Below are 14437 nucleotides of genomic sequence, written 5' to 3'. Positions count from 1 at the left end.
TTAAACTTAAAAAATAGTCGAAGCAGTGGGTAGCATTTTCTTTCTTTCTTTCTTTTTTGGTGAATCAAAACGTGAAAAAAGAATGCAAGCATTAAGAGGTAATGAACATTGGATGCACTCTATTCTAACTGTTCAGACTTAAAGCAATATAAAATACTTAGATGTCATTATCTAAAATACTTATGATGGGATTGTTTTTCCTCGATAAGAAATTAATTGGTAATAAATCTGTATTAGAGGGAGGCTGGAAGTAAAAACAGACTGTGCCAACTTAATTTGGCTTTAGGGATAAGAAAGAAGCAGATGTTGGAATTAGCACTTTAGATAGTAACCCTCCAAATCAGCATTTGGAGACAAGATTGGTTGTGGAATTTTTCCTGGGAACTGGTAGATTCACCCATCTGAGATCCATAGCTTTGATTACATTTTGGGGCCTCTGAAATTTATAGAAAATTGTACTTAGAAATAGGACTCATAATTTAAAATTTTCTTAACACCACAGTGCTCACAAATTTGCATGTCATTTGTGAGTAGGGGGCATACTATACTAATCTTCTTTCTCTGGATTATGTCAATTTTGGTGGTATACATGCTACCAAAGTAAGCACTAATAGCAAAAAGCCCAGGACTCAAGCAAGATGGGTTTTAGCGTTCTTGTAAAATAATTATGTTGCCATAGGCAAGTCGTCTAACTTCTATGACATCAGTTTTCTCATCAGTAAAATGGGAACAATTGGTAGCTGCCCTGCATGTTTGGTAAGGTGGAAAGTACTGTGGAAAGTTAAAAGCACTAGAGAAATAAAATGTGTATGTTAAGTCAGAAAACTATGACTTACACCACTGAGGTAGTAAATATTACAGATCCAAACCCCAACATTAGAAATTTTTTGTAATAAAACAATCAAAGAAATATATGAAGATATTCATCAAAACATTACCAGTGATGGTGCAATGTTGGGAGTAATCTAAATATCCAACAATAACAGATTGGCAAAATAGATTATGTTATGGCTATAGTAAGGAAGACTATACCTCTATGAAGTTTCACGACATGTAATCTGCAAAAAATTGCAGAATATGAAACAGTATTTTATTATATAACCCCAACTTTTAGTTTGTTGAAATACAATGTATAGGAAAAAATGGAAATAGATAAAACATTAATGATTAGCTCTGAGTGGATGAAGCATGGTTGACTTTTTATTTTGAGGGGAATTTTCTGTATTTTTGAAGTTTTCTGTATAAAGCACATATAACTTTTTTATTAGAAAGATATACATGTATGTGTGTAATATATATCTATGTATCACTGATTCCCAACTGGGGCTAGTTTTGAGCCCCATCCCCACCCCCAGCGAATGTTTGGCAATGTTTGGAGCTATTTTTGCTTGTCCCAACTGTGAAATGCTATTGGTGTCTAGTGGGAAGAGACCAGGGATACTGCTAAACACCCTACAGTGCACAGGGAAGCCTCCCACAGTAAAGAATTATCTGGCCAAAATGTCAATAGTGCTGAGGTTGAGAACCCTGAGCATTTCTTCCTAGGTCAGACCTCTGTTGTTGGTCTCATGAACAAGGGCTGAAGGCTAAGGGAGATTTGTCCACAGTGGTCTCCCAGGTAATGCTCACCCCTACCTGACTTTCTTCTCTTCAAACTGTCTTCTCTTGCACTCAGCCCATGGAGTCTGTACCTAGTCTAAAGCTAGAGGGAGGCTATTTTCCCCAATCTATTGTTCAGGGTATGCTGTGGCTTTTTGATATTCAAAAGCCTGGCTTCTGGGGCTCAGAAACCCTTTCAAAACTATTATCTCTGGTGTGGGTTTCAGCAGCCTATTTTGAAACTCATAAGCCATGGCTTTGTCTCTTTGTTCTCAGAGTTTTGCTTTGGTATTTTTTTCCCTAGGGCTGTAAGCATACTGTTTAGCTGCTGCAATTTGTTGAGTGCAAGAAGGAAAGAAGGGGCATGGAGTAAAAGGAAGTACAAGGGAATATTTAAAAAATCATCTCAGTGCATTTATTTATTATTTAAAATGTATGTCAGTGTGTTCTAATAACCTTAAAAAATAAAATGCTGACATAATGAATCACACATTACTTTTTTGTTTTTGTTAAGAATCTTATGAAAATGTTAGAATGTTTTGAATTTGCTAGGGGCAAAATTAACTCAATTTGGAACCTTGTTTATCAAGACTGGGTGGGAGTGTCACTTTGGGGTGTCGCCATATTCAACCTGATACCCACTTTTTTTTTTTTTTTTTTTAAAGAGATAAGGTCTCACTCTGTCATCCAGGCTAGACTACAGTTGCCCAATCATAGCTCACGGCAGCCTCAAACTCCTGGGCTAAACTTATCCTCCTGCTTTAGCCTCCTGAGTAGCTGGAACTACAGGTGCCTGCCATGACGCCTGGCTAATTTTTAAATTTCTTGTAAAGACAAGGTCTCATTATTTTTCCCAGGCTGGTCTTCTCAATTACTGGCCTCAAGTGATCCTCTTGCCTTGGCCTCCCAAAATGTTGAGAATACAGGCATGAGCTATGGTGCCCAGCTGATACCTGCTTTTTGATATTCTCCAGGTCCCGTCTTGTTCTCTTCAGCCTGGTCCTTCAGACTTGTATTAATTTGCAAGGTTTGTTTAGAGATTAAAATGGTTAAGGCAGATTGAATTTTTCAGACCAGGCATACTACGAGGGTAATGGAACATGAGCATGGCAGGAAAATGACCAAATCCTAGAACACAAACTGCTTGAGGTTCCTTCCATCTCATGACACCTAGAAGCATGGTCACTGTGAACCTCTGTAAACTCTACCTCAATCTTGCTTCTGTTGATAGAATACTATAGTAGTCAGCGTTCTTCAGAGAAACAGAACCAATAGGATATATATAGAAATAAATATGAATATAAATTGTATATATAAATTATAAGTATAGCTTATATAAATAAATATAAATTATACAAAAATAAATTTAAATACAAATTATATAAAAGTAAATATAAATATACATTATATATAAATATGCATTATTTATATATATTATATATAAATATACATTATACATATATAATATATAAATATACATTATAAATATATATTATATATAAATATACATTATTTATATATATAACAAACATGAGATTTTTTGTAAGGTAATTGGCTCATGCAATTACAGAAGCTGAGACTCCATGATCTGCCATCTGCAAGCTGGAGACTCAGGAAAGCCAGGGGCGTAGCTCAAAACCCTGAGAGCTCTACAGCTGCTGGTGTAAATTCCAATCAAAATCTAAAAACCTGAGAACCACGAGTGCTGAAGGCAGGAGAATATCAATGTCCCAGCTCAAACAGTCAGCCAGAGAGTGAATTCAAACTTTTTCTGCCTTTTTGTTCTATTCAGGGCCTCAATGAATTGGGTAATGCCCTCTCTCGTTGGGGAGGGCCGTCTGTTTTTTACTTAGTTTACCTATTCAGATATCAATCTCTTTCAGAAATACCTTCACAGACATACCCAGACATTGTGTTTAACCAGATATCTGGGCATGCTGTGGCCCAGTTAATTCAACACATACAATTAGTCATTACTAGTATATAATGTGTAGAGCCTTGCACAGAGTGAGTGCCCAATAGATGAGGCTATCACACTAATTCCCTAACTGTGTACTTTCACTTGACAGCCTCATTCCCCTCTGTGGCTGCAATGAGTACCTCTAAGCATCTAAGCAGATGATTTCCAAATCCACGTCTCCAGCCCAGATCTCTACCACTCAAGGTTCTGAGGCAACTTGGAGTAGGGGAAAATCATTCTTGACTTAGAGACTTTCTAGCTTGAAACAAGTCACACTAGGAAACATCAAATATGTTCTCTAAGCCTCAGTTTATTCATTGGTAAAAATGGAGAAAATAAATACCTCTAATGGAGTAATACCTTTTCTTACCTAGATATTCTACTCAAACACAAAATTTTCAAGCACTGAAGCTCCCAGTAAACCGAGTCAGCTACTTCCTGAATATCTCTTTTAGAGTTGCTGTGGTCTCAGATCTCCAACTCTGTAGACTGGCTTCTTCATAGCTTCAATTGCACATCGTCCATAATTGTCTGTCATGTCTTCTACTTTATTATGACATTTAGTTCAACTGCCCCAACCAAATGACTCAGTCTCTAGGGCTCCCATTTTCAAATTCCAGGAAGAAAAGTCTGTTTGGCTCATGCCACTTTTCCAGCCAGGTCACACAAATCAGAGGCACTGGATAGATGAATTGTACCTGGCTTAGGACCTCAAACATAATTTATTTAGCTGTTGCCACGTGGGTTGGGTAATACGGAACATGGTTAGTTGTTCAGTCAGGGCAGTGGGTAGGGCAGATTCCCGCAATGGACACTAGTGAGCAGTGTCCAACGTTCCTTCTTTTCTAGGAATTTATAACCATGTAATGATAGTGGGGCTGCCATTCACCACCGCCTCCCCCTTGCCCAACCTGGGCATGGACATAGACTTGTGAAACAAGCTGGGCTAGATTTTTAAAAAACTGAAGTCAGAGGAGAATTCTTGTTGCCTTTAGGGTCACATGGCTGGAAGGGAATAGCTTGGGATTATTGAATAACATTTCCTCTGCTTTTTGGATGTAGCCTCTTCTTGATAAGAGAATGAGGCCAACAATAAAAAAAGAAAAAAAAAAGCCAAGAGATGGGGAAATTATACATACACATACATTCCTTCCCTGAGTACTAATATCCAACCACACTTCTGGAACGTCTCAGTTATGTGAGCAGATAGCTGTCCCTTTTTGCCTATGCCAGTTGTGTTGGGTTTCTGTCACCTGCAATCAAGGGTTTTGGCTAGGACGCTTTCTCGGGAGATGCTTGGCAGGCAGGCAAATGTCTAGTACTGCATCCAGCTTGAAATCCATGGGATTTGAGGTCTATGGATAGATTTAGCTTCCCTGATGAGAAAGTCCCTGATTGAGAGTATTTCAAATGTCAGATGTCCAAGTGAAGCCTCTTAAGTCCTACTTTAACGTTCATGACCTTTTACAAAATAATGTTCCAAGGTAGAGGCAAAAAACTCAAGTCCAAAAATAAAAGTCAAATGGCATGTGGTTTTTGTTGCATGTGTTAGAATATGATAGATAGAAAAAAAAACTGGAATAAAACCCAACTCTTATTTTTCTGTTTTCTCCAAAACTTTGCACTAGAATTCTAGGAGATTAGATAGGACAGGTAATGACCATCAGCATGGTTTCTCTTTCCACCTTTATTTTGTCACAATATCAACTTGCAAGACACAAACTCAGCATGCTCAGAACCCAAGTTCCAAAGATATTTAACTGTCAGCCCATCTTTGCCACCATCCTCACTAGATTGAGTCGTTTCAGGGGAAGCTGAGTTGGTGAACGGGGAAGGAAGAAATTCTCAGTATACATCATCATTCAGTGTGAGGCAGAGTGGCTGCCCCTTAGGGTTGCAGAGCCAGAGAGAGAAGAGAACATTAAGGATGGAATCAGGCTAGGCCCATGGTGGAATATGAAGGCACTGCAAATCCTGTGTTTCTTTAGAATAGCATTCTCATCGGCCATTTCTGCCAATGGAGTCACTCCTATTTTCATAAATCTCAGCCCCCTTCTGATTGTGTTATGCCCCACCTTTCCAATTTTGCCATTTACTTAAATTATTATCCATATATTTTTCTTTAATTGGAATCACCTTTGAATTTAGCCTCATTCCAAATAGCAATATCCATGAAACCACAGGTTTGATATTCTCACTTAACTTTTTCCTGATGTACATTAAAACAATGAAAACTATTAAAAAATTCTTTTGCATTTCAGGTAAAGTCATTTTGCAACCCATCTGTGGAATAAAAACCATATTTTGGAGAATAATGGGTTAATATATTGTTTCTTGTGTTACCACACAGACATGCTACAAATGTGGGAGGTATAACAGTTAGAAACTTTATTTATATCTGGAAATGATTAGCAGATTTGATACGGTCACCTGTTACAGTCTATAAGGTGAAGGTACAGAGAATCAGTAAATTTTGATGGAGCAGATAGGGGTTAGAGAAAAAATAATTTCTTTCTTTCTTTCTTTCTTTTTTTTTTTCTTGAGATGGAGTCTCACTCTGTTGCCCAGGCTGGAATGCAGTGGCTCAATCTTGACTCACTGCAACCTCTGCTTCCTGGGTTCAAGGGATTCTCCTGCCTCAGCCTGCTGAGTAACTGGGACTACAGGCACGCACCACCATGCCTGGCTAATTTTTGTATTTTTAAAATAGAGATGGGGTTTCATCATGTTGGCCAGGCTAGTCTCAAACTCCTGACCTCAAGTGATCTGCCCGCCTCGGCCTCCCATATTGCTGGGATTACAGGCGTAGGCCACCACACCCTGGCCTAGGGAAACAATAATTTTTTGTTTATTATCTTTTTTCCTTGCTAGACTGGCAGTCCTGTGAGAGTGCAATCTGTATCTACCTTGTTCACTAATGTGGGCTCGTAGGTAGCAGAGAGACTGGCACATAGTTGGCACTCATTAAATATTTGTTGGAGGAGGAAGGTATGAGCTGAATAAAGAGTCTCATCCAGGTCATTGTGGTATATATTTGTAAGTTCTTTGAGGTCTAGGATTATGGATTTTTCTTTTACAACTGCATCTCAAGTACCTCATACAATATCTAGCACATGCAAATAAAATTAAAAAATTTTTTTGACCAAAATATGTTTAGTCTAAGTTTGGTAATTTGTGATACAAATTGAATCACATCTCCATTTTCAGCTTTAAAAATTTGATATTTTGGACATTTACAAGAACTTCCATTAGTTTTTAAAAGTTATTTTAAATTGTGGTGAAATGCACTTTGTAATAAAATGTACCAACTTAATGATTTTTAAGTGTACATTTCAGTGCCATTAAGTACATTCAAACTATTGGGTTACCATCACTTCATCCATCCCTGAACTCTTCATCTTGCAAAATGGAAACTATACCCATTAAACACTAACTTTCCATTCTTCCCTTCCTCTAATCCAAACTCATCCAACCCGTGGCCTGTGGGCCGCATATGGCCCAGGATGGCTTTGAATGTGGCCCAACACAAATTTGTTAACTTTCTTAAAACATTATGAGATGTTTCTGTGATTTTTAAAAAAGTCCATCAGCTATCATTAGTGTTAGTGTATTTTATGGGTGGCCCAAGACAATTCTTCTTTTTCCAATGTGGCCCAGGGAAGCCAAGATTGGACACCCCTGCTCTAGCCCCTGGCAACCACCATTATACTTTCTTTTTTCTTTTTTGAGACAAGGTCTCACTGTCACCCAGGCTGTAGTACTACAGTAGCATGATCATGGCTCACTGCAGCCTCGACCTCCTGGGCTCAAACAATACTCCCACCTCAGCCTCCCAAGTAGCTGGAACTATAGATGAGCACCGCCATGCCTGGCTAAGTTTTTAAATTGTTTTCTGTAGAGATGGGGTCCCACTATGTTACCCAGGCTAGTTTAGAACTCCAGGGCTCAAGCGATCCTCCTGCATTGGCTTCCTGAAGTGCTGGGATTATAGGCATGAGTCACATGATTCCACTTTCTGTCTTTATACATTTGACTAGTCTCAGTACCTCACATAAATGAAATCACACAGTATTTGTCTTTTTGTGAATGGCATATCTCACTTAGCATGATGTCTCCAAGGTTCATCCATTTTGCATCATGTGTCAGAATAGCCCTCCTTTTAAAGGTTGAATTACATTCCATTGCATGTATGTATATATCACATTTTATTTGTTCATCTATTGATGGACACTTGGGTTGCTTCTTTCCAAAAAGTAATGTTGCTATAATGTGGGTGTACAAATATCTCTTTAACAAACATAATGTTTAAACAAATTAGCAAAAGAATCAATGAAAATAAAGTAATGAATGACATCACCAGCCTTCTGTGTAGCTGAGTGCTATACGACCATATTGGGAGATGCTGGAGTGGAAGGGATGGACAGAAGAGAGGGTACCAAAAGGAGCATTATTTCTTTGATGATTCTATCTGTGGTTGTCCCTGCTTGGAACCTAGCTTGTATTGCTCTGTGCAACAGCTCTTGTATGATTTCTAAAAGTGACCTCCCACTGTGGTTTCATAAATCCTTCTTATGCTAATTTGCCCTGAAGTGCTGATCTTTTCCAGGGTGTAAATTATTGAAGCAGTTGTGGTCAGCAAAGGGAATGATAGTGAAACCCACCTGAGCCTTCCAAAGCAAATATCCAGACACCTTGTCTGAGTTCCAGAAGTCTAAAACAAGTCTGACCAAGCCATCCAAGGCAGGAAGTCATTTAACGGCTAAAACGGCTACCCACTTCCTGGGCAAGGTGAGGGAATCCAGGATGCAACAAGAGAAGCCTCACATCATTTCACTGTTGCAAGTTCTCTGGGCATTTTCCCCTGATCAGGACTGTGGGGAAGCCACGAGAATAGAAAGTTATTCACAAAGACTGGCCGAAGCCATTTTTAGATGTTCACTCTCAGGCAGGAGGATCTATTAGTATCTGTGTAAAGCGGGCCAGAGCTGGTATTGCAAAATTGTTTATAGCATTTGGTCTGGCAAGGGACGTGATGTTCTTTACTATTGGAATAAGGGGAGGGACCCCTTAGTGTTGGGACACTGTCAATGTATGAGATAGGATGTCTGTCAAAGTAGGCTGAGCGCTAAGAAGCTGGACTTACATTTCCTTAGAGGGTGTTGAACAACAGACAGGCTGAAAACAACAACAAAAAATTATATGTATCAGTTATTTCATTTATAAAGTCCCTGCAGTTCCTAGTTTGAAGCAAGGGAAAACAAAGCAAATATCCTGCTAGAAAAGTGTACTAGAAAGCTAGAAGGCTGGGGTAAATAAAAAAAAGTTAGAAAATGGTGCTTTGAAAATTTCAAAGACAAATGTAAAGGAATAGACAGATGCTTTAAAAACATTTAAATTTATTTTTATATATTTAGGAGGCACGAGGGCAGGTTTCTTACATGGACATGTTGCATGGTGGTGAAGTCTGGGCTTGTCGTGTACCCATCACTTGAATAGTGAACACTGTACCCAACGGGGAATTTTTTAGCCCTCACCCCGCTCCCACCCTCCCACATTTTGTAGTCTTCAATGCCTATTATTCTACATAGTATGTCCATGTGTACCCAGACAGAGGCTTTTTGCTTTTTCTCTGTTCTTTCTTCACCTGTTTCATTGTTCAACCACTCGAACACAGAGCTGACAGTAAGCGAGACTGTTTCAAGGCATAAGTCGGCCATTTAAAGGTGGTTTCAACCATGGGCATATTAGCCTTTTTGGAGTGTCAGTTTTCTCATCTGTAACATGCAGATTATAATAAGAGAATTTACCTTGTATTTACCTTTACTTATATTTACATGGATTATAAAGATGATAATCTGTGTGAAGTACTTAGTATAGTGAGCCACACACAAGCCTCCAATTAAGTTAGCTATCATTCTTATTAGTCTCCTCAGAAAAATTACTAAGTGCAAAATTCTGTTGCAAATTTTTAAAACTGAAGCTTCGCTAGAAACAAGAGGATTTTTTAAACAGGCCCAGGAGAGTCAGGACGTTCCTTTCAGGCATAGTCAGTCATCAGCACGTATTGATTAAGCACCAGGACATGCCAGTAGTGTTCTGGATGTTATACAAATGAGGAAAGTAAACACAATGTCCAAGTCACGTGGTGTCACTACCTACAAATACAGAGGCACATCCAGGGGTGTTTTGTGAATGTGTGGTGTGTGCAAAATACTGTTGGCGTGACCTTCACAGGTTCTTACATAAGAAAATAAATCATTTGACCCCATTTTTAGGAAACAGATGTTGATTGATTTTACACAACCTCAAAGGATGCAAAATGGGTCGCAAAGAGAGAGAGAAAGAATGTTACTGAATGAATGACAGGAATGTTTTCTTATAAGAGGAACTACTGTCTCTGCCTGGAACAATTTTTGCCCAGATATTCGCTTGGATGGCTTTTTGTCAGTTAGGTCTTGACTCAAATGTCACTACCTCATAGGGACCTTCTCTAGGCAGCCAATCTAAATTAAACGCATCCTCATATCCTTCTAACGCTCTAGCCTTCTTTTATTTTCTTTTAGCACTTATTCTGCTCTGAAATTACCTTATTCATATATTTGTTGAATTATTTACTGTCCAACCTTCCCCACAAGAATACACGCAACTCACATGTGCCTTGTTTGTCACCATATCCTAGAGCCTGGCTCACAGCGGGCACTTGATAAATAGCTGAATGAGGAAACAATTGGATAATTAGGGCTTAGTGGCTATTTCTTTTTTTTTTTTTTTTAATATAGCTTGCCTTTTTTGTGGTGATTTGGTTAGTAAATCTCAATTTATCAGATCATTCTGGCTTCTTGCTACTGCACAAGAGACATCAGGTCATTGGAAACTTACAGATGAGTCCCTTAACTGTACTATCTTACTTTAGAAACAAACACACTTTTATGCTTCTATGAATTTGCTAGGGCTGCCACACAAATACCACAAACTAGGTGGCTTAAACAACAGAAATTTCTTGTCTTACAGTTCTGGAGGCTAGAAGTCCAAGGTTAAGGTGTTAGCAGGGCTGGTTCCTTCTGAGGGCTGCAAAGAATTTGTTCCATGCCTCTCTTCTCCCTAGGTGGTTTGCTGGCAATCTTTGGCATTCCTTAGCTTGTGGAAGTATCACTCCATCTCTGCCCTATTTTTACATGGTGTTCTTCCTGTGTGCATGTCTGTCTCCGAATTTCCCCATTTTATAAGGACACAGTCATACTGGATTCGGGCTCATTCTAAAGAACTCATTTAATTTAATTCCATAAAGACCATATCTCCAAATAATGTCACATTCTGTGGTACTGGGGGTTATGACTTAAACATATAAATTTTAGGGAGACAAAGTTGAACCCCTAACAGTATTGAACATCCAGGATGGAAGAACATGGTATTAGGTTGAGCCAAACACAGTTGCTTACGTTTTGGTTTTCCTCACCAGGACAAGAAACCCCCAGTGCAGGAAAATTGGAGACATGAAAAACAGGGCTTCAGTAAACACGCAGATCTTTGCCAGAACCATGTTTGTCACACAGTATGGAAGCAACAAATATTTGGTGAACAAATGAATGTGGACTTGTTCTTCTAAATGACTTGCTCCCTCACTTCTTCCAAGTCTTGGTTCAGATATTACCTTCTCAGTGGGAACTAGCCTAACTACTATTCTTAAAACCACCATCTCCCCAGTACTCACCTTCTTTTCTGTTACTTTCTTTCTCTCTATAACACTGACCACTTTCTATCAAACTCTGTAATTCACTTATTTGTCATGTTAATTGCCCATCTCTCCCTACTAGAAGATAAGTTCCATGAACTCAGGAACTTTTCACTGTTGCGTTTCCTTCTCTATGTACCAGCACTTGTTACAGCGCCTGACACAGAGTAGGCCCTCAGTTTTGCTGAGTGAATGAATGAATGAATGAATGCTGTTGAGAAAGAGCTCTGGAATCTCCTGGCATGCTATTTCAGGTTTTGCTTGGATCTCCCCTTGGCCGTCACAGAACTTCAATGCTAGTCTTTAAAGGAAATCTCAAAGATCAAGCCCCTATCTCCAAAGCTTGAATTCTCTCTTAAACTGGTGACATCTTGATAACAAATTGCCTTTGAATGTAGAACCCCCATTTTAATAATAAGAGAGTAAGAGATTGAAACTGTTTAACAAGTAAAATGTGCTATGGTATGTGTGGTACGGGGAACAGAAGCAGAAGGCCTGCCATAGGTTAGTTCAAGGGGTAGAGTCAGAGAAGGGTGAACATACTTTGGAGTGCAGCAGGGCCAGGATGGCACATAACTGTATGTCAATGCACAGTAAAAGGACCAGAAGATGATAAGACAAGCCAATGACAGTGAGCAGCATAGTGGTACAGAGCAACGTTTTCTAACTTTATGCATGCACCAGCCACTTGGGCATCTTGTTAAAATGAAGATTCTAGATCTGGGGTGGGGCCTGAAAGTCTGCAGTTCTAAAGTGTTCTCAAGGGACTGCTCTACGACGCCATGCTTTGCATACTAAAGAGCATGGATTTACTAGTTACCTGTGTAATCTTCAGTAAACGATTTAACTTCTCTGTGCTTCAGTTATCTCATCTATAAAATAGAGATCAGATGAAGTAATCCCAGTAAAATGAATACCATTAAGTGACACTGATTATCAGTTACTTCACTTGCGGAAGAGTGGAGGGCATGACTAGGGATGGAGTGGGAGGAGGGAGTTCAAAGAAGTCTTAGCCGTAATTTTTTTTTTTTTTTTTTTTTTTTTTTGAGACGAAGTCTCGCTCTGTCGCCCAGGCTGGAGTGCAGTGGTGCTATCTCGGCTCACTGCAAGCTCCACCTCCCCGGTTCACGCCATTCTCCTGCCTCAGCCTCCCGAGTAGCTGGGACTACAAGCACCCGCCACCACGCCTGGCTAATTTTTGTATTTTTAGTAGAGACGGGGTTTCACCGTGTTAGCCAGGATGGTCTCGATCTCCCGACCTCATGATCCACCCGCCTCAGCCTCCCAAAGTGCTGGGATTACAGGCGTGAGCCACCGCGCCCGGCCCCAGCTGTATTTTATACATTAAAAAAGAAAAGTATTTAGGTATTGATACGTGGGCCGAGTTTTCTCCTCTCTCATACAAGCACATTACACGCGAAGCCAGATTAGTTCATGAATGTGCTACTGCAAAGGGTGGCTAAGAAATCCTGCTTGCAAACCGCTTTGGGTCCTGCGTGGAGAATGGTTTCGACTGAGAGCCGAACCCTAAATCCCTCTTCCTTTTGTGGAGCTCAACGCGACTCTCAGCTATTTAGGAAGAATACCTTTTGCTCAGCACCTGCGGAGTGGTGGCCACAGCGAGGCGCTCGGGAGAGGCGCCTGGAGGCCGGCAGTGGGGGCGCGCCGCCTGAGCAGGGGTGCGGGGCGGGGAGAAGGCCGGCCCACGTGGACCGCGGGGCCAGGCAGGGACAGGAGCAGCCGGGCGGCCCGGCCAATCAGCGCGTTCCGCGGCGGGCCCGGCCCCTCCTGGTCAGCGCGCTAGCTGGGCTCGGCCCCGCACTGCTAGCTGCGCGCCGCCCTGGACGGGGCGCACCGACTGCGCGCGCGGGGCTGCGTGCAAACATCGGGAGTCCTGCCTCAGCTGCCGCTTCTCCAGCAGCAGCTTCAGTCTTCTCCCGCAGGAGCTTCGGGCTTCTCCTGGTAGAGACGTGGGAACTTTTCTTCTCCTGGCGAGGCTGCAGAGGTGATGGGCCGCTCCCGGGGCTCCCGCGGGGAGGCGGCACGGTGAGGGTCCTCGGGCTCCGGTGCGGCGATCAGTGCCTAGTTCCGGACGCGCCGGTCCGACTTGGATGCCGGCTCTAGTCGAGTAAGAAGGGTTGGAAGGGATAAGGAGGGGCGAGAGGATGGGGTGGGGGTGGATTTGGACCCTGTATTTAGGTGCTGTCTCGTGGGCAGCCGCTGCCTCTCGGCTGGTTCCGAGTTAACTCAGCTCGGTGCAGCTCCCCTCATCCCGGCTCTCTGGGGCGCTGGGGAGAGTGCCTGTGCTGAGGTCGGCGTGCAACCCGAAGTTGGAAGGGGCACTCCGAAGTAAGGATGTGTGGCTGGAGAGAGGCAGCGGCCGCTTCCAGTTTCGGGGTTCATGTCTGACAGAATCCCCGGGGGTGCTCTGCTGATGCGGAGGAGGCCACTCGATGAATTGGTATAGGGGGTGGTGAACTCACCGTGAGCTCTTTTCTGGACAAGTCGACCTTAGCTCTTCATCCCTTTAATCTGAGCTAGGATCTTTCTAGGAGCAAGCAGGTGGGAGCCGGTCAGCGTCCCCCCGCCCCCGCCCCCACCCCCACCCTGAAGCTCTGGTTGCTAGGATCTTGCTTGAGGGGCGCAACGAGCGCTCGGGAGGCGTCTTCCAGCTGGGAGCGCAAAGCTTCCCGCCCAAGTGGAGAACTGGAGCGGGTCTGGAAGTTGCGTCTCTTTCCTCGGGAGGCATCTCAGATTTGCCCACCAAGGTGGCATCTCTACATTTCTTTCGCTCGTTTTCCCTCTTTGCCCTGTTAATCCGCTCCTAGAAGAGAGGGCATCCTTGACCCTACGCAAGGAGCTCGGGGGAGGATTGGAACTGGAATGCTTGATCTCCTGCACCTGGTGAGGCTGCCCAAGCCAGACACAGTGCCGCTGGTGCGTTTTCTTCTCGAATCAGCATCATTTAACGTTTAGGGGCTCCACGGAGCCTTAGTAAAGCTGTGAATCAGCTCCTAAGCAGTATGTACATGCACGGGTTCACGGACTCGCCGAGACCTAGCCTGGTGCCCATCCCCCGTCACCGAGATTCAGGGACCCCCCTTTGGTTTAACGTCTTTATCCCTGAACTCTTTTCCCTTTTAACT

The 14437-nt window shown here is 42.1% G+C and overlaps 1 protein-coding gene across 6 annotated transcripts in view; it reads left to right on the top strand.

The window, feature by feature from the left end:
• The first annotated feature begins 11744 nt into the window (after positions 1-11744).
• The window catches only part of TAFA4 (TAFA chemokine like family member 4), a 201215-nt gene continuing 198522 nt past the window's right edge, over positions 11745-14437 (top strand). The window contains exon 1 of one of the 6 annotated variants that reach the window (XM_063602811.1): positions 11745-13337. In XM_063602811.1, coding sequence (XP_063458881.1) covers positions 12726-13337 — 612 coding nt within the window. In that variant the 5' untranslated portion in view covers positions 11745-12725. Of the gene's footprint in view, positions 13420-14437 lie in introns of all 6 variants that reach the window. The other 5 variants (XM_063602812.1, XM_055110130.2, XM_055110131.2 and 2 more) reach the window with 5 other exon arrangements.

The sequence above is a fragment of the Pan paniscus genome, chromosome 2 (genome assembly GCF_029289425.2).
Source record: "Pan paniscus chromosome 2, NHGRI_mPanPan1-v2.0_pri, whole genome shotgun sequence".
In the NCBI taxonomy this organism is placed as follows: domain Eukaryota; kingdom Metazoa; phylum Chordata; class Mammalia; order Primates; family Hominidae; genus Pan; species Pan paniscus.
Note: the sequence above shows the minus strand (reverse complement) of the source record. Positions and strands in the feature narration are given on the sequence as shown.